Source organism: Furipterus horrens, unplaced genomic scaffold, assembly GCF_987537825.1.
Source record: "Furipterus horrens unplaced genomic scaffold, mFurHor1.1.pri manual_scaffold_8, whole genome shotgun sequence".
In the NCBI taxonomy this organism is placed as follows: Eukaryota; Metazoa; Chordata; class Mammalia; order Chiroptera; family Furipteridae; genus Furipterus; species Furipterus horrens.
Genome location: NW_028327178.1, coordinates 14,003,464 through 14,027,068, shown reverse-complemented (window position 1 = coordinate 14,027,068; position 23,605 = coordinate 14,003,464). Strand labels below are relative to the sequence as shown.

The 23,605-nt window shown below is 44.4% G+C and overlaps 1 protein-coding gene across 1 annotated transcript in view; it reads right to left on the bottom strand.

The window, feature by feature from the left end:
- Positions 1-17,085: 17,085 nt before the first annotated feature.
- MBD2 (methyl-CpG binding domain protein 2) overlaps positions 17,086-23,605 on the bottom strand; it is a 61,129-nt gene continuing 54,609 nt past the window's right edge. Inside the window, exons 5-7 of the mRNA XM_090285486.1 lie at positions 22,952-23,132; positions 18,822-18,960; positions 17,086-17,565 (exon numbers count right to left, since the gene is read on the bottom strand). Of these exons, the coding sequence (XP_090141612.1) occupies positions 18,834-18,960; positions 22,952-23,132 (308 nt within the window). The 3' untranslated portion in view covers positions 17,086-17,565; positions 18,822-18,833. The remainder of the gene's footprint in view (positions 17,566-18,821; positions 18,961-22,951; positions 23,133-23,605) is intronic.

Sequence of the window (23,605 nt, the reverse complement as noted above, 5' to 3'; positions counted from 1 at the left end):
CTGCAGAGATACAGTTACATGAGAAATGGAGAAAAATTACACCAGTCTTGGGCACAATCAGAACCTTTAGATGATGTCATGCGATTCAGCTTTGTAATGACTCACCAATATTTAACATAAATATTGTTTTGCTGATACAACAGCAACAATTCTGATGAAGAAATCAAGAAAGAAGAAAACAGAAGAAGGCTGGGAGAAACTAGATAAGTAGTTCAGAATAGAGCACCTGAGGCTCCACAGAGAATAAACCCTAGAGGATCCTCCACCGTCTAAACCTCAGACGCACAAGGGACCTGTCGGCCTCTCATTGCATCTCACACCCCCATTACTGGAATTCATGTTTGGTGAGCCTATTTCAATAGTGCTTTTCATTCAGATATCTAATTTCTACCTCCTCTAAACTCTTTATCACTATTTGTGTGAAGCTTGTCCTCCGAGTCACCTGTGACTTTTTCCACGCCCCTTGTCAAAGGCATCTCCTCCACAGCACCTGGCATAGAATAAGGGCCCAATCAGTTCTAAATAAACACATTTTCTGGATGAAATATTTTCTAACGCATAGAAGGCAAACCATTTTAAAAACTCACATGGAAATCAGGCTTCACCTTCACGCCTCCTGCTTTCACATCTATTTCTTCAGCATTAGTAGGAGGGGGCCTCAGGAATGAGACACACTGAAATCACAAGATGCTGAAATTCTCAGCCACGGTTCCTGTATTATCCACGTTTTCTAAAAGAAGCATGTGTCAGTGGTAACATCAAAAGCAAAAATATTTAAAATTCTCCCAGCTTTATCTTCCCCAAAGCATTTCTATTTCTTTATTCTCTATTAATTTAGGCCAATCCCTCCCAGTCACCCAGTGTCAAATCTCACATTTTTCTAGATTCTCACACTCCCTGCTTCTTGACTCCCATACGCAGTCTCTAGAATTTGTTTGGCTTTGACCTTCAGCACCGCCGTCAGTGAACCCTCTGCTCCGGACAAGTGGGCCCGCTCTCAGTCATACCTACAAACCGGCTCCCATTCCACCATCACCCTCATGCTCACATCTTCTTCCACATGTCAGCGTTTTCGGCCCACTCCTTTCCCCTGCATATCATGGCGCCCTTCTTCGGAGGGTCTGGAAACCCTCAGCCTCATAGTGATTACTTTCTCCTCTGAGCCTATGGCGTTCAGTGTCCACATTAAACATCTGACAATCTTCGTTAGCGTGGCCGTAGATCCTGGTGAGCATGAGACAATTCTGGCTTGCACTTGTGTTTCTACTGAAATATTGAATAGCACCCTCTTTATATCCCAGTCTGAGTGATAAGACACGGTCACCCTACTTCACAAACCCACCTTTGCAAAAATCTCACCCCCTTAGCTGGAGTGTGAAGAACTCAGTTGAGAACTTCATCATGTTCCTCTGTACCCCAATTCAAGCAACACTTGAAAATCAACAGATCTTATTGGACAATGGGGAAGCCATGAAGGCCTCCTGTGCTTAGAAACAGTCTGTCCAAGAGATAATTTTACGGGGAATTACCTCCCCTCTTCCCCATCACCCTGCCCTACACACACACACACACACACACACACACACAGTGCCTAGTGTACATGTCTAAGCTCCTCCCAGGGACACAATCTGTACTGTGCTCCTCCCTCCCGCTGGGTGGGGCCAGGGGCGGAGCTCCTTCATGCCTCACAGAGCCCAGCATTGCACTTCTAGGTTTTAAACGTTTTTACTAGGGGTTCACTGGGGCAAAATCCTAACAGTTTCTCCTTGATGAGACTCATTTTCTCCTTTTGCACATGCACTGCCTCCCTTCATTCGCAAGACAATGAATAAGCCTCTGCTATGTGTTACACACCATGCAAGGTGCTGTGGACTCAAAAATAAACCGTCTTTTGCTGTAGGAACTCGGAATTGGGTGGCCGAGAGTGACACCCAAGCAGAACTGCATGACACATGCTATTGAAAAACAGACCCTGTCCTCAGGGAGCACAGAGCAGATAATACCTAATTCTGATTGGTCAGTTTGGATGAATTGGGGAAGTTTTCATAGAAGTGACATTTGAGCTGAGTGACCAAACAGAGAAGTAGGAAGAAAGGATCCACCTGCCAGAAAAATCTCCTGGCAACATGAACTAATTAAGTATGTAACAGACATGCTAGGAGTGTGGAAGGGAAATACTCAGTAAATACAGCAGGAAATGTAGACCGGAGCCAGGCAGAGAGCCCCAGGTACCATGCGCAGAGTTTGGGGCTTTACTTCTAGGCAAAGGGAAACCAGTGAACATTTAAGTTGGGAGCGATGTGAGCAGATCTATGCTTTAGAAAGCCCGTCTTTGCCAAGAGCTCCACAATTCCTAGGAAGGGTTAAGGACTGTTTTCCTGCGAGGAGAGGTTGGGTAGGACATTGAGTGTGCAGAGTGAGAACCTTTATACTCAGAGTGCATGTTTACGAGAGGCGGCCAGATGTAAGTGGCCGTTTAATGGACACTATGAGGGAGCTAAAAGCCTCCCCACCAAATAAGTATTCCGTTCTCCTCATTGGGCACCTATGAGACACGTTCTTCCTTACTGGTTGGATTTTGAGAGGAAAGCAATGGTTACCTCGGGGTAGAAACGGGGGTGAGGATTGAAATAAGGGAAGAGACACTTCTAGCGTGGGCTACTGGGTGGATTATGCGGCCGTCAACAAAGCTGGAGAACACAGGATGCAGATGTGGGAGGGTAGGATGATGAGCGTGCTTTGGGACACGTTATATTAGAAGCATTTGTCAGAACTGCAGATGGAAAAATCTAATGGGTTATAGAGGAACTGTCAGTGTTAGCTTCGGGGGGGAAGATTTGTTCTGGAGATGGAGATTGGGGTGTTTTCTGCATCTCATCAGAGTACTAATTAGAGCTGTGGGAACAGATCCAGGAAGGATGGATGTCAAACGGAATCAGGTTTCTAGAAGAGACAGGATTAAGGCAGGATGGGAAGGAGATATCATTCACCATATCAACTTTGATCAATGCACAGTGTCTTCTTCGAGCCCTCAGGGAAAATTTCAGGGGCCAAGCCGAATTCCCAAGGTTGTTGGGGGTGGGTGGGGGGAGCTAGACGTGGGGGCCCCACCCCAGAGACACAAGAGTGAGAAAGAATGGCAGGAACCACTTCAGAAAGAAGTGCCTCAGGGAAATCATGGAGGGTTATGGGCTGGGAATGGGATGCTGGTATTTGGACATTGTTATTTAACTGAGCTCTGCTCAGTGATGTAGTGGGGAGGGCTGAGGAGGGCTGAGGGGTAAACAGGAGAAGCTGAAACTACCTCAATGAGGATAGACTGTACCCTCAAGAAATTCCCAGGTCCCTTCTTCACACCCAACAAAGTCTGCCCAGGAATCTCAAATTCTCCATCCCGACCTACCCTGTGGTGTGCTTTTTAATCACCCCCACACAAACACAGCGACTGTTTTACTAAAAGAAAACTAAAAGGGAGTTTAAATGAGGTGAAAGGGCAACAGACCTCTGCCCACCCTGGGATGAAGCTTACTTAGAAAGGACAGTGGGAGGGGGCCAACTCCAAGTTCAAACGGAAAAGGAGAAAAGCCCCACAGTGTTTGTAAACAGCATTACCGGTCCTAAATGTCAAATTAGAGCCGCCTTTGATTGCAAATGTTTAAACTCACATTAAAGGAAAATGGCCACCAAGGGGATTGCTTCTGGAGCCCGTCTCAGCCTGAAATAATTGGATCAGATCCTCATTAGAATGAAATAAGGAGAAAGCTGTGACTGACTGAAACCTCGCGATTCCACGCCGTGGCGGGGCGCGGGTCCTTTTTTAACCTGCACCGACCCCTAGAGGCTCTCCCTTTCATTGCGAACGCGCTGGGCACGTGGCCCAGCGAAAAAGAAAGAAATGAATTAAGGAGCAAGGTTGCGCTGCTTTCTTAGAATCCAAAGGGGTGTGAAGGGTAGGGGAAAATAGCAGAGCGGGAGTTTGCTGCCCACGAAAACCACCTTCCTAGGAGCGAACTTTGCAGGTGCGTATCGCGCGCAAGCCCCGCCGGCGGCACTTGCTCCAGGATCAGCCCGGAAGATTGGAGACAGGCGCGGGCATTTCCGTGCGCGTCTTTGCTTTCCTGCCCCGTGCGGCGGCTGAGACCCTAGGCCGGCTGCCCGCCGCCCCGCCCCTTCCCGTGCTGCAGGGATGGCGGTGGGAAGTTGTGTCCCCGCCGGTGTCCCGGAGCCACCTGGATTGCCACCCTCTGGCGCCTCGCTTCCTTTCTCCCCTAGGAGAGAGGGCGGAGTCACGCGGAAACACAACGCTGCCTGGGGAGACGAGCCGCAGCTTGGCCAGCGCGGGGGGGTGGGGGGCTGTGGCACGTCTAGCTCTTTCCCAAAAACCTGCCAGACACAGTGCCGGTAACGGAAATCCTGATTTTTAACGCTCAGGCCACCCACGGATCTGTCCGCCTGCAGAGGGGGAAGGAAGGAAAGCAAGCACAGGAAACACCGAGGGAGCTGAGACCTCCTGTCTGCTCGTCTGACTTCGGGGCACCGGTAGTTCCGAGGGTGCCTTCCAAGGTGGCAGTAAGGAATTAACCCCGCTAAGGGCAGAGTTCAAGTCGATCCGTCCAAAAGGGGCTGGGATCTGTGCTCTAAAATTCAAACGACTCCGAGTTTATGGTCAGGGAATCCGCACAGTGGCACAGACAGGGATGAAGGGGGAAACGTAAGAGCCTTTGGAAGCAACCGCTCTAGAACAATAGTTTGATCACTCTCTAAACGTCGTGTAAAGATTTTTTTTTCCAGTTTGCCATTTGTCTTTTGATTATTATTTTCTTTTTTCTTTTTGTTTGTTTGTTGGCCATTTAAACGAGTTTTTTGTTTTCTTTTTTACTTTTTAAAAATTTTCAGTTATAGTCGAAATCCAATATTATATTAGTTTCAGATGTACAACATCTGACAAGACATTTGTGTAACTTACAAAGTGGTCCCCTGCTGAGTCTAGTGATCATCTGACACCATACATAGTCACTACAATGTCCTTGACTGTATACCCTCTGCCGTACTTCACATCCTTGAAGCCACCCAGACATTCCTAAAGAGGCCTCGCCCTTCCAGGCCATCTCGGGTTTTAAAGTGGCTTTGTTTGCACCTGGCATACATTAGAGCTCAGGAACGGAAGGCTGATCCCCAGAAGGGACGCCAACTGCCTTGGAGAGGTCATGGGGTCCATGGGAGGAGCTGCGTGGTATCCAGCTCACCGCCCCCTGATTGTCTTGATCTGAGCAGGCAAGTTGGGATCAGGCTCCTTATCCACCTTCCGCAGGGCTGTAACGGTCTCGCCTACAGCCCAGCCGCCCCAAAGCGCCTCTCCTCCACAACGAAAATCAGTAACATCGCAACTGCAGGAGCCTCTCCAGAGCATGCGCCTGCGAAGAGGCTGAAGTTATTGAAAAGTGGTGAGCCTGAGAAACGTAATCTCACGTAAATCTCTTTATCCCTGTGAACTGTGAAAGAAGGATTTATAAGCCTATATATACATGGGTGAATTTTTTTCTTTTAAAAAAATGAATGCCACCCTGACCAGTGTGCGTTGGAGCATTCTCCGTTAACCGAAAGGTCACAGGTTCGACGACCATCTAGGTTGCGGATTCAGCACAGGTTGGGGCACATACAAGAGGCAACCCATCGATGTTTCTCTCTCACATCAATGTTTCTCTCCCTCTCTCCCTCCCTACCCCTCTCTCTAAAATCAATAAGTATGTCCTCTGGAGAGGATTTAAAAAATAAAAATAAAAATGAGTATCTACAAAGGCACGGTGGGGCAGGATTTCTAAAGTAGATACTTGATTTGACACCAAACATAAAAACAAAATGTGATTCAACAACTCATGTCTGTGACTCAACCAGTTGCCAGTTTCATGAAAATTACAGTTGTGCCTTCAGAACTGTCCTGGACACTCTCATTTGGCACTGCAGGCTGTCTTTACTACCGATGATCTAGTAATTGACTGGGCAGTGATCTGATTTGATGGGTGACTTAGACAAAATGATTCGATAATAATTGTCACAGATGAGGAGCTTACACGCCATTTCACCCATTGGGATCTCACGCATTTCCTTCATGGAGTCACAGAGCATCATAATTACTCACAAAATTTTACAGTTCTCCACTGCAGTTGTCACTCATAAAATATGCCAAGAAGTTAGAGCAAAAGACACACATAAATCTGTAAGCACGTATCAAATATACCCTCCTTACTGTGGGCAGCCTTCAGTCTGCAGAGCCCCCACTTCTGTTTACAAGGAATTCTGATGTGGTCAGTCCTAAGGCACATCTTTGCTATGTTCCTTTTCCCACATGTACTTTGACTTACAAAAAAGTAGCAGAGCAAGCACCTGCTGCCAAATTGTAAGGCTTCGTGTTCACATCTACAACTTCTGAAAAACTGGGAGAAAATAAATCTTCCCAAATTACAAACAAAAAAAAAGGGAGGGGGATTTATACAGTTGACCCCCTGGACAACACAGGTTTGAACTGCAAAGATCCACTTATGCAAGGATCTCTGACTCCAGACACAGGTTTCTGTTTTGAAGAGCTCATTTGATCGGGTTAAATAGTCTCCTACAAATAATCCAGGATAAATTTGCTATTTTTATGGTTCGCAATCTTAATTGCATCTGTGAAGTCCCTCTTGCCATGCAACCTGACGTATTTATAGTTTCTAGGAAGTACAGCTTGGATGTTTCTGAGGGGCAGTTCTGTTTGCCACACACTGTTCTCTACAGTAAACAGAAAATTCAGTCTCAAATGTTTTTTTTAAATAAGGAAATCTATAGTAAATGTTTGTGAAAGACAATCCTGGCCCAGCTTTGCTTCTGTGGGGTCCGCTGGCTCTGGCCTCCTCTCTGTGTGCATTAGCTTCACTCGCTTCTCAGTTAGCAAGATGGCTCCAGATGACATGTTGGGACGTAACAATGGCCAGAGGGAAAACATAGACCATTTCTCCCTCTGCCTGCTTTTTAGAAGCCCCCAAACATTTTTCCTCACACCTCATTGTGTAGAATTGGGTAACATGGCCATTCCTAAATCCCTCGCTGGGAAAGGGGCTTGGGATTATACTACACAACTCTGATTAATTACATGGGAGTGACAGAATTATTGGGAGTCAGTTGCAAGGCCTGCTTCAAGCTGCTACATATTCCTTTGTGCCATCCTTCTCCCCCTGCCCACAAACCTCTCTGCTTTCCTTTTTACTGGTTTCTTCATAGAGTTAGCTTCTCTTCTTCACAGTCAGTTCAAGTCCTCAATTTTCTTTAAGCCCAAGAGCATCACATTTCTTGTCTGAAGCCTGTCCAATGCACCACTCCCTCTGATCTCTTCCTTCTTGGTAGGATGACTCTACCTGACACATTATATAAAACTCCATATTGCCTCTTCTTCAAATATTTCTCATCTTGTTTGTAGGTTCCTCCAGGACACAAGCAATAACTTTTTAAAAGAATGAATTTAGAAATGAGATTATCAACTTAGTACCTAGCATTAGTTGTAAAGTCTGAAAGCCCAGTCTTCTACAAGACCACTTCTGACACTAACTGCAAGTTTAGGGGTTCTGCAACGCACCCTCAGTTTCAATAATTTGCTAGAAGGACCCAGAGAACTCACTAAAAGCTATCATATTCATGATTATGGTTTATTGCAGAAAAAGGATACAGACTAACATCAGCCAAAGGAAGAGAAACGTGGAGCCGAGGCTGGAAGGGTTTCAATGCACAGTCTCCATCGTCCTCTCCCTTCTGAGTGAGGACACTCTATCCTCCCAGCATCCACGTGGGACAATATGCACAGTGTATTGCCAACCAGGAAATCTCACCTGAGCCTCAGTGTCCAGAGATTTTTGCTGGGGCTTCACTATGTAGGCATGATTGATTGATTGATTGATTGGTTGCCCATGTGGGTGAAGTGTCTCCAGGATGACTGATACTTCTTGACCCCACTCACCCCAAGTCACATGGTTGGTCTTTCTGGTGTCACTAGCCTCTCTGCCCCAGATTGTTGGGTGTGATCTGCCCCCCCTAAAATCTAGTATGGCCAGGCCCTACCCTAAAAGACACCTCCTCCTGAGTATGACATAGATTACCTCCCAGAAGCAGAGGACAGTAGCCAGTCCTCTCTTTGAGCAAGGCCAAATTCTTTACTACATACTTTGTACTAAGTATTTTAGTAGCAGCTTCTAACTTTGTTACTACCAGTGTCTTCAGCCAAGTTCTGTTAATGATCAAATTAATACTTAGATGTTCTAGAACATTAATACTTAAAGAGCAGTGAGCACTTAGTGACATTCCAACAGAGCCTTATTTTTCAACTCCCACTTGCTACTTTTATGTGCTGTCATCGTGTAAAATAAACAAGAGAATCTCTCTGCTGCTCTTTCTCCAGCAATTATATAAGATAATTAAGACATAATTGCTTTCTTTCTTTTTCTCCTTAATCTGGAGCAAATAAATGGTGTAAGAACAAATAACAGGCCACAGACTGAGTAATCTTGCAAATGCTTTACCTTCTGGAAAGAAAAAAGCAATGATCCCTATTAAACTTTGACAATAATACTTAATTATTGCAGCAATTACACAGTCATGGGTCTTCCCTATCTTTAATAATTTTAGACTTTTTTAACCCACTCTTTTACCCATGTCATATTAGAACTTTCTTGATTCTAATCTAATGACTCTAGTAAAAGGGATAACCTACTCAGTGAAGTTGTAGGACCGAGCAAAAGTCTTGACACATTATTTGTGTAATAGAGTCTTCATATCTGGGCACGGGCATCCTGAGGTGCCAGCGCATGTGGTGAAAATATATTCAGTCAAAAGGTGGAGCTATCTGAGCACTTTATTTTGCCTTTCAGGTACATATCACTCTCCAGAGGTGAATGGCAGCGGGTAGGGGAGTGTGCAGACAAGTCCAAAGTGCTCCTGCATGCCTGAAGGATTGGATACCGTCCTGGGTTTTTAGGAAAACATTTATTTTAAAAATCACATTAAATTCAGTCTTTTGATATGCAGGCCTATGAGTATTGACAAATGAAATGATAGGAGCCTATGCCCACCACCATAATTGATACAGGGAAGTTCTATCACCACTGCCCTCCCATATGTCCTTGTGCTGGCCTTATGCGTCAACCACTCCCTTACCCTGAACCTTGCCAGCCCCTGATCTGTTCTCCATCCCCATGTTCTTCTTCCTTTTGGAGAATGTCAAATGAATGGAATCATGCAGCGTATAACCTTATAGGTCTGGCTTATCTCACTTAGCTTAATGCATTTGAGAATAACCCATGTATCTAAAGTTCATTCTTTTATTGCCATGGATGTTTGTTTATCCATTGTCATTCACTTACCTGTTGAAGGACATTATTTCCTTCTGTTTTAATACCAAAACTTGATCATCTTAACAGCCTTCTTTATTATTGAGAGAATAAAACAAAAAGGCAGTCTTATATTCTATGCACAGTGAAGTTCCAAATCTAATGTAAGTCAAATACACATATGAGGCATTTGCTCTATTTTTAATCATTGTGTTTTTTGCTTCAGAGTTGCATTCATTCACCTTAATATATGCTCAAGGTTATGCTAGATACAATAATGAAAATACAAAATACTTCGAACCCCATACATGAGTTAGACATCATCTTTGTCCTCTGTCCTAACCCAACATACTATGGGTTTGCTGTTTGCGTGATAACCACAATCTTTGTGGAGCTAAAAAGAAAAATATTTTGATGATATTCTTACAAAATCATAACTTGATCTTGACATTTATTTTAACATTTCCCTATCAAGTATTTGGAGTCATCTTTTTCTTTTCTCAGGTACTTACATCCCGACTGAGACTCTGTTTTGCGTACTTACAACTGTAAACCTACTGTTGCCTCACCCTGTCTAAAGTATACCTACACCTATGGAGAATACTAAAGAAACATGTAAAGAAAAAGCTTGTATCAAAATTTATAAAAATAGGGGTACTAGTCCCATGTTGAAAGCACATTAAGATATCTTAGAAAATATTGCTTCTTCAGCATTTTGCCTCTCTGCTTAAATGCCACACTTTATTTCTTTAATGCTTCACTTTCCCTAGCCTTTGGTTGGGGAGGCAGCCTCATTACCTTCATTTTTACTGGCTGTCGAGATATCTCAGGTTCAGGCAGACCAAAGTGAGGTAATGACCCAGGCAGGGCAAATGGGAACCGTTCTGTGCTCTGGGGAATAAGTCATCAATATAATGTATTTCCTGAATGCTACATTCTCTCTAAAAATAATGTAAAAAAGTATGCAAGCTAGTTTCCGAATTGTTTTTATTCAAGAAAATTCAGGATGAGCATTGCCAGCTCATTCATCAATGTCCGTGAAATACTTAAAAACGAAACGTGCTCCATGAGAAACAGGTCTTGAAGAGCCAGTGCTGGTTTCTAAAATAACTCTCTGAAGTTTTTTATTCACCGCACTCCTTCGGAGCTTTGTCTTGATTCTTTTCCAGAGCAGCTATGTAATTCTTGCTCAGTTTCCATTGAAGAAGCCTGCTACTTAATGGGGTTGTCCTTCCTTCTTCTCCTTTTCCTTCCTCTCCTCTTATTTTTTTTTTTTAATTCTCTCATCAGCACAACAGGAGAATCAAAAATCTGTGTATAACTTTCAACTCTACAGTTGGCCCTTTGCACCACAGATTCAACTAACCGTGGATGGAGAACGGTATATATTGTCCACCAAGTCTGAGAATCTGCGATTGGCAATGTGAAAATACTGTTTTTGATTCGTGGTTGATTGAATCTGCTGATTCGAAACCCCAGATTTGAAGGGCTAATGGTATTTATTGAAAAGACCCTTGCAGAAGGGACTTTGCAGATGCAATTGAGGTTGTGAACCATAGAAATAGAAAATTTATCCTGGATTATTTGTAGGAGACTATTTCACCTAATCAAATGAGCTCTTCAAAATAGAAACCTCTGTCTGGAGTCAGAGACATGAGGTGGGAGTGGAGATCAGAGAGTTACAAAACATAAGAAGGAGTTGGCCCACTTTTGTTGGCTTTAAAGATGAAGGGGCCATGAGCCAGGGCATGTGGGCAGCCTCTCAGAGCTGACAATGAATGAGTCATTAAGGTTGTCTGCCCCACATCAGATGCTTAAACAATGAAATAGAAAATATAAAAGGTTTCCTCTGTATTTGAAGATATAGGCTAAGTTTAGTTTTGGACATTTGAATTAAGAGAGTATGAAGTGGACTTGTTTGTAAGGGTATATTCCTTCACTGCCACATTAATTTTTTCCCCCGAATGTCCTCTGTGATACCTGTCTCCAAGTATCCTTGAGTGGTTTGACTTATCTGCATCCTTTAACTCTATTTCCTCTTGCCTCTCTATTGGTCCTTAAAAATATGGCAATAGAGCCTAGAAGACTTCATTTTTTAAAAGAAGCAGAACAGAGATTGTGACTGTCCTCTGAATGAATGTCAAGTTCCAGGAAAGCTGAATGTTTTTGACTCACTGAGTAATCCCGCATCTGCCCCAGTGCTGTTTTCAGTGTTAGGTGACTAATTCATCCCTCTCACAGCAGCCTCCGGTAAACCAAAATCTCGTTTGCTCCAGCGAGACACAATAGTTTTTAAAAGGATGAGTCATAGCCGTAAGGTTGAGGTTTCCTCATTTATAACGTGAAACTAAATGACTCTGCATTTTGGAGGAAGACAGAAGTGGGGAAGAGAGAGCGTTTCAAAGAGGGCATTCATTCCCACCATCAACAGCAACTTCTACCATGTTGCTGTTCGTAGTCTTTCCCTTAAGTTTCCAAACGTTTGTTTTCACACACCTATTTACTGTTGGGTACGAGGTCCCTTGGCATAAACCATGCTGTGAGCAACCAGGCACCCTGACCTGGCTGCCAGCCTCCCCCAACCCCTACACCAGTCCTGCTTTGGTTCTCTCTGTCCAAGCAGTGTCTGTCCAGTCAGCAAAATTCAGGGTCACTCCCCCCAAAGCAGAATCCAATCCCAAAAGAAATCACCAGGTGTTTGCTTGGCTGGTTTTTGGTTTTTGTGTTTGTGTTTTTTTGAAGGGAAGAGGTTGCTACCATTTATGAACTATATTACCATATACCAAACACAGTGATATACTTTCCCTATTAAGAATTTTACAGATACCACCCCAAGAATAGGACACATTGTCATAAAACTGGATGGCAACTTGGCAGACTCCTTGACTCCAGGGGTCATGAAACTCTGAAGAAGGGTCCTGACCTGGAAAAGTGGTATCAAAACTATTTAAATAAACAGAAGCATGTGTCCCAAATTTATGGATATTATATGTACATGGACTACTCTACTACTGTATTATGTGCTGAATGAAACACTCAAACATTAAAATCTGAAAGGGATGAGATGAAAACAAATACTAAGAGGTCAGGTATGTTGCCCCCAATGAATGTTTACATGCTCTAGATTGCATGTGCCCCACTTTGGAGCCCCAGGGTCTATGGTCCATTCATATGTTGCTGCTAGACGTCTCACAGCATCAAGATCATGAATGGTTAAAGAAAGAAATGGAAAAGAGGACAATGGAAAGAAACAGAAAAGGTAAAAGTACTATCGCAGAAAGAAAATTGCTACGCCCTAGATAAAAATAATTCCCAACACTTCGTGACTAAGAAACTGCACCTGTCCCCACCTAGTAGGAAAGATAAATAATCCTAGTGAAGATTTGTCAGCAGAAGAGGTCTCTGGAACAGCTCTGACGATTCACACATAAAAGAGAACCAGCGTTCCTAAAGAATCCCTCTGCCCTGCATACGCCATAGTTACACTGTGCTTTACAAACCTGTGGTGTTGTGTGTCCCAGAAAGGCAGCTTGAGGCCAAGTGAGGGAGAGCTTTGCAAGGTTTCATGGCGGCCTAGACACAGACCTCTCCATTCCAATTGCTTTCTCTTCACCTGAGCTTGAGAAAGGTTCTTAGCCTGCCTGGTTCTTAGCTCTCTCAACTCTCAAATGGTGGTAGCATGTGCCTGTCACAGGGCTTCTACATAGATTAAAACTCAAACATGACCTTGAGGGGGGGAAGGTGTTCTGTAAATTATAAAATGCTGTATAAATGAGAGGAAATAAACACTTTGGTCCTCCTGCCATAAAAACAAAGCCAAATGATTCATGAAGTAATTGACATGTGCCCCTCTAGAGAAACTAGTGTGTTCATTTAAAATTTTAAAGTCTACCCAGGCCCTTTGAGAGGTCCAGACTGACCGCCTGCCACTCACATCTCGTTCCTCGGCCATTCCCAGCCAATCCTGCTGTAAGTGACGGATGGAAATGCCCAACCTGTAGACTTGGCAGAGGTCACTGAAGAATGTGTTGTAGAGGGGTCACATCTGCACCCAGAAGTGAAGGCGGGCAGGACGGGGGACTATGACAGCCCTTGCGGAGGCCCGGAGGCAGTGTCCTCATGAGGTCTGGTGTGGCCCTCGCCGGGTTCCATGGAGAATCCTTTCAGGCCTTCTCACCACTTGAAATGCCAGAACCACAGAGCCATTGTCTCAATAGCAAACCGGAACGGTGTTACCGGATAAGCTCTGAAAGCTTGGGGGCCCTAACCCCATCTGAATCCCCGTGTCTCGGAAGCCCAGGCCAGAGACGTCCTCCCGGATGAAGTCATTGAAGGTGACTTACACAAATGTTTTTAAAGCTTCAAAATTTATTGCTGTACATTTTCGCATAGCATTTACTATGGAAATACTAATAGTGCAAATATTTTGGACTTTGTAGCATTTGAGAGATCACAAAGCTCTTTGATCTTTTGCAATCATTTATGAAGATCTATATTACTGAACTTATTTTTAAAATTCAAACAAATCATCTTATATTCAGACATTATCAAAGGCATTTTAAGTCTCTTCTCTAGAACAAACTGTTACCCTGGAAGCCACCAGGGGCACCCCTTTCCCTGATAATACAGACTTGCAACACTATTCCAACTGCAAGACTCTATGTTCATCCACAAGTGCAATCAACAAATATTTATTGACAAACTGTTACGTGCCAGGCACTGTGCTAGGCTCCAGAGACATTAGGAAGACAAGATGTGCAATCTCTGCTTTCGTGGTGCTTACAGTCTCAAAGTAGAAACAGACATGCAAACAAAATTTATAATAAAATATAGTAAAGTGCTTCCTTCCATGGAGGTATTTACAAAGTGCACTGGGAACCTGGAAGAGGGAAAAAGATCATCTGCCTGGAGAAATCAGGGACAGCTTCACAGAGGAGGTAGCCACTGAGCTGAGACTTGATCAATGAGGAGGAAGACTCTGCCATGTAGACGGGCAGGCAAAGGGAACGACAGGTGCACAGACAGAGGCCCAAGGGGCACTTGGAAGGAGCAGGTTATGCAGTGTTCTTGAGCCGAAGGTGAAATGGGGGGAGTGCAAGAGGACCAGACACGTAGGCAGGGGTCAGATCATGAAGAGCCTTTTGATAATTCTTCCATTTAGTCAACAAACGTTTATTGAGTGCATACTCTATGCCAGGCACTGGGCGAAGCGCTGGGGTTATAACAGAGACCAAGACAGACACACCCTTGCTCTTGTGGAGCTTACATTCTAGTAGAGAGATAGACAAACAGTCAACAAATAAATAAAATACAGACTTAGGAAGTTCCTCAAAGGAAGAACACGGAGGCAGGAAGTAAGGATTACGGGGGTCGCTGAGAGTATTTAGGATTATCAGCAACTGCATCTTGGAAGTGACAGAAATGATACCTGCGGGGGCCCTAATAATGTGCTCCGACAGAAGCGCTCACTATGCACTAGGCGCTGTGAACACCTTAGAAAGAGCATCTCATTTAGTCCTCACGACAACTCTATGAGGTAGGCATTATTATTCCTATGTCACCAACGAGGAACAAGCTCAAGGACAGCGGTTCTCAACCTGTGGGTCGCAACCCCTTTGGAGGGTCGAACGACCCTTTCACAGGGGTCGCCTAAGACCATCGGAAAACACATACATAATTACGTATTGTTTTTGTGATTAATCACTATGCTTTCATTATGGTTGGGGGTCACCACAACACGAGGAACTGTATGAAAGGGTCACGGCATTAGGAAGGTTGAGAACCACTGCTCAAGGAGATTCGTGAACATGCCAAGTCACACAAATGGCAAACCAGGGTTCAAACACAGGTTCTCTTCATGTTAAAGTGCTCACTCTTAAAAATTTCTAAACTCTATCTACAGATAAGTGAGGAATTTTGAGCAAGTAAATGATACAGTCACATTGGCTTTGAGGACCATTCTGATGAGTCTGTGGAGGAGAAAAAGGAGGGTTGAAGAGGGGAGTGGAGAGGGGACAGGTAAAATTTTTTTGATGGTGCAGAGGAGAGGAAAGGAGGTCTCATGATGGCAGTGGCTGTGGGAATGGAGAAGAGATACAGACGTGGAAGTGTGATTACTGGTTCTAACAGGATGGATGGGATGTTGGAAGCAAGAGAAGGGGTGTCTGGGATCCTTCCTGGGCTTCCACCTTAGGCAACTGGGTCCGATGCTTTGCTTTTACATGAGCTGGGGAATGCAAGATGGGGACAGGTGTGTGGGGATGAAAATGATTAATTCGATTCTGGGCATGTCATCCTGTGGGTACAGTGGGAACACCTGCACTTATGAGATGGTCTCCGGTTGGACACCATGTAATGGCTTTCATACCTGTTCTCTACCTGAGCAAAGTCTGTAAGAACAAAACTAAAGTTTTTATGTGTGTACATTGTGTTTTTGCTTTTACAAAAGCTATTTATAAAAGCATGTATATCTTGGTGGTATTGTTTTGTAAAAACAATACCACCAAGATGAAGTAACCCCAAGCCTGATTACAAATGGAGAATCATGGACTTCGGAGAGGCTAAGAAAAGCCTTTAGACATCATTCTAACTAGTCATACCAGTTCTCAAAAAGAACTCAACATGAACGTCCCACTGCCACCCCAGTGGGGACACTCTGTCAGCCCAAAGCAGTCCCCCTCTACCAACAGTCTTCCCATAATCTGCAAGTGTCCCTGCTCATCCACCTGCAGGACTGCCGCCTGGGGCCCAGCAATCAAAGTTGAATGTAAATCAGGAATTCCAAGAAGGGCTTATTCAGGTAACGTGGGACAGGGTCCCCAGAGACAGGAGCCCAAACCTGGCCAGTGACATATCATTCTGTTTTCTCTTCTTTCCCTTCCTCAGTAACTGAAGGTCGCTGGAGACAGTGTTAATCAAATCTACGAGTGACACTCACATACTTACATGAGATTGGTCACATATTTGACCACATCATTTCTGGGTCCAAGTTTAAAAGAATTCAGAGTTAAGGAGTACATAAACCCATCATATAGAAGGATATGATTTTTGCTCTATTCTCCAAATGCATTTAAATTTGCTTATAACCACTGCCTTCTTTCCTTGGTATCAGACTAACTTATGTATTAATTTGCAGAACTCATTAATTATACTATGCAACTTCAGTAATTAGATATCAAGGAATTTAAATGGCAATGAGGTTACACTTACGAGTTTTAACAGCAAAAAATAACAATAATGTTAATGCTTTGGAGGCCAGGCATTTACTAGTGAAGTATTACAATCTGGTTCATTCAGCAACTGCCTAGAAAGATGCCTCTCTCTGCAGCAAACAGTCTGACCTGCGCCTGGTAACTGAGTAAGCTAGTGGACACTAGAAAATGCAAAATGATCTAGCAGAAAACAACAAACGCAGGCTTCTAGTCACATCAAAGGGTACTTGTGTACCTAAGTCCTGCCCAAGGGAGGAAAATGACTTACTCTTACAGCACTAACGGAAGTACTAGTCATAGGCAAAGGGAAAAAATTACATGTGCTAGATGGCCACTTCAGAATTCTGGTGAAAACATAATTCTCACGATACCTGAAAGCCTACTGCAAATGTATAAACTACTTACTACCAGCTCCATTTCAAACCTAGGGCCCAGGTGTCACAGTTGAATGGAAATCAGGAATGCGGAGGACAGGCCGTTTCATTGTGTGTGTTCTTTAACAGAAAGAATCCCAATCCAGCTGTGAATATAATCATTTATTTGTCTTTACAGCGATGATGGAAGAATGTACAGATGTCCTCTTTCAATAAAGTATAAAAATCTGTTTATATACAGTGAAGTCACAATAATCTTTAATTGGGAAATTTATTGGGTCTCCTGATCCATTCATATTAAAACTGGGCGGCAACAAACATTTCTTATAAGTGCTACATTTCCAGTAGATTGCACCTGGCATCCAAAGCTCAGCTTCATCTTAAGGGTCCTGCTTGATATTATAAAAGACTAATTTTAAGTCCTAGGACTCAAAATAAACATCATTTTTTGAATAATAGATATATACATCAAAAATACATCTAAAAAGGCATTGGTTAGTGCTATTAAAAAGCTCTGTGTGCTCGGGTACATCTTTTTTTTTTTTTTTTTCTTACAGGCAAAACCCAGTGGAAACGTTTTGGTTCAATTCTAGGAATTTGCTCTTGGGGCGTGTCAGCCGAAGCTACCTGTAAGGAAAAACAGAGACTTCAGTAATTCAGTGATTTCTCAGGCGCGGTCAGCAATATGTGAAAGAGAAATCAGAGGCCAAATTTCACTTAGCGCCGCATTTTTAGAGACGCGATTAGCACTTACAGTGCACTGTACACAAAAAGAGCTCAGCACACCCCCTCAGCTTGCAGGGTCAAAGGAATGTCACCTCCTCGGGACAGCTTTGTTGACCCTTCACTTCCTGTTAGCTCCCCTGCCACCGGCTCTCACAGCGCCTTCATTTTTCCTTTGACAGCACACAGCACGGTTGGTCATCCCATAGTTATGCGAGCCTTTATTTAACACAACTCTACGGTAAGGCTTTGTGAGCACAGGAATCGTGCGACTGTGTCCACTGCACTGAACGCGAGGGTGACCATCGGGATGAGGCAGACGCCCCCAGACGAAAGGGAAGTGGGGGAGGGTTCAGGGCCAGGTGCAGGGTTACCACCCTCTAACTCACTCTGCGCATTCCCTCCCTCACTCCTCTTTCTTTCTCCCCGCTCCTCAGTTTTGGCTTCAAAGAACACAAATAAATAATCAGCTATAAGTGGCAGAAATTAAGACAAGACCTGTAGAACGAAGCAGGACAGAAGTTGGGAACCAAGACACTGCATAAACACTTGGAGATTTGAGTGTAATCACTTAAAGAGAACTTGTACCCAATGGGTCAAAGTCCATGAAACTCATTATGTGAGATGAGGTGGGATCAAAATCTGTATTTTTTAAGGTCAGCTATTTATTCTCAGTTGAAATGTCCTCATTCTCCCTGCATCAAGTCTATGCTAGAAAGAATCTAGCAAAAGGGAGGGATTTTGCCTACTCTGCAGCTGTAATTCCAAAGGGGAGACAACCGCCCCCAGAAAGCTGGTGTGGTGGAGGTGACAGGCACCTCCACCCCTTCACCTCCGGGGGCCACTCCTCCCCGCCTGGCAGAGTCGTCCTCTCCTTCCCTGGCTTTTCTCTAAGGAAGCCCTGGAGGTTCTCCCCTGTCTCAGTAAAGGAGGCCACATCCCTTCCACGTGGCCGTGCGGCTGTGACTGTCTTCACACAATGGGCACAAAAGGCTGCAGTAACAGACCTGGCCCTTAACTACAGGCCAAACAACAGTCCATGCGCCACCCACCCTAAGGTGAAGCCTTCCTATTCCCCACTGAGGAAGGGGCCGGGAGGCAAAGGCAAGACAAGAAGGCATCTGCGCTTCCAAGCGCCCACCACCCTGGTGTGCGTTCACCTGACCACATTCTTAAGCTTCATCTCCACTGTCCATTTCGATGTCCATCTCTTCCGTATCAGCAGCTCGGGACAAGATGTCTGCCATCAGGGCTTCTTCCAACTTCTTCCGCACCTGTTGTACCCGCTCTTCCTGTTTCCTTTTCAACAAGAGAACGGAAAGACACAGGTCACTGGGCAAGTAACGGACACATGACGCCGCTACTGAAGTTTGTCTTTGTTTCAAAATCATGACGGTTCCTGAGAAAAACCTTCCCTTCTCCTTACACTTTGCCAAGTTGCTTGTACGCTCACGACACCAAACCCCGCAGGAGATGAGCAGGTACGGCTCATCTCACAGGGAACTCTGGCCAGAGCAGATTTATTTCAGCGACCTTTCCTTCAACTTCAAGAATCTCAAATACACAAAGATTTGGGGTTATTCCTCTACAGGGTAATTAGAAATATCTCGGAAGCAGGGACAGAACAGGAAGTAACATGGAGATAAACAAGAAGAGACTCGTTCAATGGCGCGCGGAGAAGCGCAGGCAGAGGGCAGGGCAGGCTGGATGCAGCCTGGCGTTCTGTGGCCGGTGCGGGGAAGCCAGCCAGGCTCTCCCCGGGGTCCCAGGCCTGCTGGCCACAGGCCAGCAGGAAGGAGAAAGACCACACGCTCCTCTACACCAAGGACCGAAACTGAAAAGCTTGTCTTCAACGGACATGGTCAAGACATGGCGCAAGGGTCTCTGTGTCTTGGTGATTTCAGCCCTCAAAAGAGAGATGATAACATCAAGTCATTAAAAAAAAAAAAAAAAAAAAAAAGGTTCTGAACCATTTGGTGGAAAACAAAGCACAGGAAGAAAGGCTATTATATGCACTTTTACCTAAAAAGAAAAACAGAAAAAAAACTGAGCGTAGCTTCCTGACAGGGCAAGAGAGGGACTCCTGAAACAGTTCAGGCAGACAAGGGCGGGAAACAGAAAGTCACATCCAGAACCCTCGTGGACAAGCAGAGGCTGAAGAAACACAGAAGAAGGGAGAAGACGGGTACGTAAGAGTCAGGGACAAAAACAAGGACGGGAGACAGAGAGAGGCAAGGGCACAGGCGGCAGGTCGGCCTTGACTGGAAGACAGAACCCGTCGCCTCCGGAGACCACAGGCAGGTGGCAAGATGGATGTCGAGTGAAGGGAGAAGACCTGGGACAAGAGGTGCAACCAGGAACTCCGAGGCCTCCACTGGGGAAAAAAAGGGGTTTTCCTCTCTCGGCAACTGAGGAAGACAAATTGCAGCAACACCCACACCCACGAGGCCGAAGGGTAGAGCAGCGATGTTCCAGAAGACTCCACTGAGACTCCCTGGGTGCTCAACCAGTCGGACAGGCACATAACATATCCCAGCCCACATGTCTCTTCATCGCATGAGACAACCTCGAAGGTAGTGCAGGTAACACATAGTGTGTAGCCACGAAAACCTTCTTTGTCACATTATTAAATTCTGGAAACAGCACAGAGAGTTAAGAGGTACAGATCTCCAGTTTTTAAGTGAATTTTCAAAGACAGGGAGGCTGCCAGTGAGTCAGCGCTCTGTCATACTAAAGGAAACTGGGGTTGAACAGATGTTCGTCTAGTGCAGCAGAAACAAGAACACACTGTTTATTTCTCATTTAGTCAGTCTTGCCTCCGGCTCAGTGACTCAAGGTTTGTGACAAATGACACGTGGGTCTCACTGGCAGTCTCTCACTCCTAAGAACAGAACATGCGAATGTGCGCCAATGCCCTGGAGTAATCCCGTCGGGAAGACAGAGAAAATGGAGTGAATGCAGCTTTTGGCTGGAGAAGTCTATCTTAGACTCTCATATTTGCCGTGACTCGCTTTCGTCTTGAGAATTACCTCCCACATTAATGGAAGCTGAAATTAAAGCATCTGCACACCGGGGTAGGCAGGATTCGAACACAGTCCCCAAGCTGCCCCCTGTCCCACCCCTGTCCACACTCCATGTGTAGTTCTCTCCCCTCAAGGGCAGGCGGACCTCGTGGATATGACAGAATAAAACTCCATGATTAGGTTACTAATCAACTGACCCTGAGTCAATCAAAACGAACTACTGTAGAGGTTCTGACCTAATAAGAAGAGCCCTTGAAAGGTGCTGACCCTTCATGAAAGAAGCTGCAGGGGGACAATGGGGACCCATGGGACAAGGAACTGCCATCAGCCTCTAACTGCTGAGAACATCCCTGACTCTACAGTCAACAAGAGAACAGAGGCCTCCGTCCTACATCTGCACGGAAATGATTTCTGCAACAACCACTGAACTTGAAAGGGCACCCTGTGGATCCAGAAGGAAACGAGGTCCAGCAGACACTTTGATCTCAGTCTGTAAGACCCAGGCAGGGAATCCAATTAGGCCTGGCCCAGACTTTGGGCCCACGCAACTGCGGGCTGTAAATGGCACTGTTTTAAGCTATTAAGTTGATGAGCATCTGCTCATCGGTATTAGAAGACGAATACACTCATGGATGAAAATGTCATCAAAGATGCTAAAAAAACATATACTTAATGTTGAGGTCTTTAACTGAAGGTTTAATACAAACAGAATATTGGCAACACAACTGGAGAAAGGGCAACAATTCTATCTGCAGTTATTTATTTTGAACCTGTACTAATTCAACAAGAAATGTTTGCTTAATAATTTGTTACGACAATTACATCAAATGGGCAATTTGTTGAACAAGCTTACCTTAAAAGGAGATCATCCACATCTGGCTTTGAGATAGTTCCCTCTACTATCAAAAGATCTGGTGTTGAAGCCATAGACATTCCCAAGCTATCAGACAACCCCAGGCAACACCCATAATGACCTGCTGAAATCCTGCCGATGACTCATTCCAAGACAGAAAATAACCTGTCTCCTGAGTTAATTTCCTTCCTTACCGGTGAGAATAAGCCAAAAAGCAAGCTGATTCCTCTCCTTGATTTTACATTTCGTTTTCCTCAAAAAATAACTGATCGTAAATTCTATGTAATCAAAGCATTTGAATGAATGCAACATTCAAGCACTCTACCTCTTTGTAAATCCAGAAAGGTTTAAACAAAATTATAAACCTTGCTAGACTCATGCGTTTAAAACACTCATGCCAACGTACATGGATTCAGAAAAAAAGAATACAAATATAAAACATATTTGTAAATTATGATCCAAAAGTGCCACCTGCTGGTTTTTCTAGCAATAATACCCAGTAAAGCTTTCTGATTTACAGACGACAGAAACACTGATGTATACACATGCTGCCGTATTTTTAAAGAAAATACTGTACGCTACACTATCACTGTAAAGTAATGGTACTCAAGCCCCCACATCCCTTATAAGAATGTCTCTGAGGTCTTCAGACCTAGAGCGGTGCTGCTTCTCCTGAGCAATGTCTGCACATGCTTTCTGGGCCCTACCAATTTCAGTTGTGTGCTTTCCTTTTACTATTCGCCGCTAAAAACCTGCTTTGTGGCTCAGCCTCAGAAAAAGTAAAAGACATTAATAGGCTGTGCCCTCTCCTTATCCCCAGCTCTGTTTTGTTGCTTTACCCTTGGCTTCGTCTTCCCCAGAGTGTGTGTGTGTGCGCGCGTGTCCACCTGACCATGTGTGTGTGTGTGTCTCTCTCTCTCTCTTTGGGGCCACCTTAAATCTTTCCTTAAAAGTGGAGATAAATAAATCTCTGAACTGAGCTAAAGTGAGGTAAACATAATCAAATAAGTAAATCAAACACTGAAAACACAACTGAGCTTAAGGCAGCATGGCTATGCTCTGCTTTGAAGAGACTGCTTTGCAGGCACGCCAGTGCAGGAAGCCACGCAAAAAGGCATCCTCGGATGAAAGGAAGAACCCCGAACTACAAAACACACGGCACAAACGGGGTGTAGGGAGTACAACTGACATGGTCACGAGACACCCTTGTTCACAACACTGCGACCTTTTTCAGCATGTGTCTGTATTAAATGTCCTGTATCCCCTTCCACCGTTTCACAAAAGCTCAGTAAATAAACATATGCAGCTTCCCGAGTGATTCGCCACTTACCAGATGTGCCACGGAACCCCACAGGCAGAATACAATTCACCACACGTAAAGACCCCATTTCTGAAGTGGGGTCAAACTGCTCACCTAATGTCTTCGTCTGTGACGATGAAAGCTTTGCAGAGGGGCTGAGAGGTGTTGAGCCAGACAGCGGGGTTCTTTTCCACAGCAGCAGAGGCGACTTGCCCTGTGATGGGCGCAGAGCTTGTGTGCAGAGCACTGGCGACAGCAGATAAAAGGGTCTCATCGTTACTACCTGGACCAACTCCTGCAATCAGAAGTGTGTACTTGTTAAAGGAAATTTCCAGTTCTGCTAAGCAAACCTTATGTCACCTAAAACAAACAACCAATATTTTTAATTTTATAGTCATATGCTTAAAACTGAAATAAGCCAAAGGAGCAAAGGGTTATATAATATCTCCTTAATAGTTATTACACACCAAAGAATTAACATTAAACAAATGCTAACAAATTAGTTGAGCACTTCAACAGAAGTTGAACATAACTTTTAAAATACATTTTCCGATTTTTTTTTTCTAAATTTTTAAAAAGATTAATGTATTCCCGAACTATTCCTGGAATAGCTTCTCCTGTAGTTTTAAACACTGATCTCTAGCAACATCTCAACACTTCTCTTCTTTGTTTCAAGACTTCAAAGGCGAAGTCACTGCAAGCATGCTGTACCTACAACTTGACCAGTTTTCTCAAACACCTAACAAAATATCCAAGTTAATAGATTCA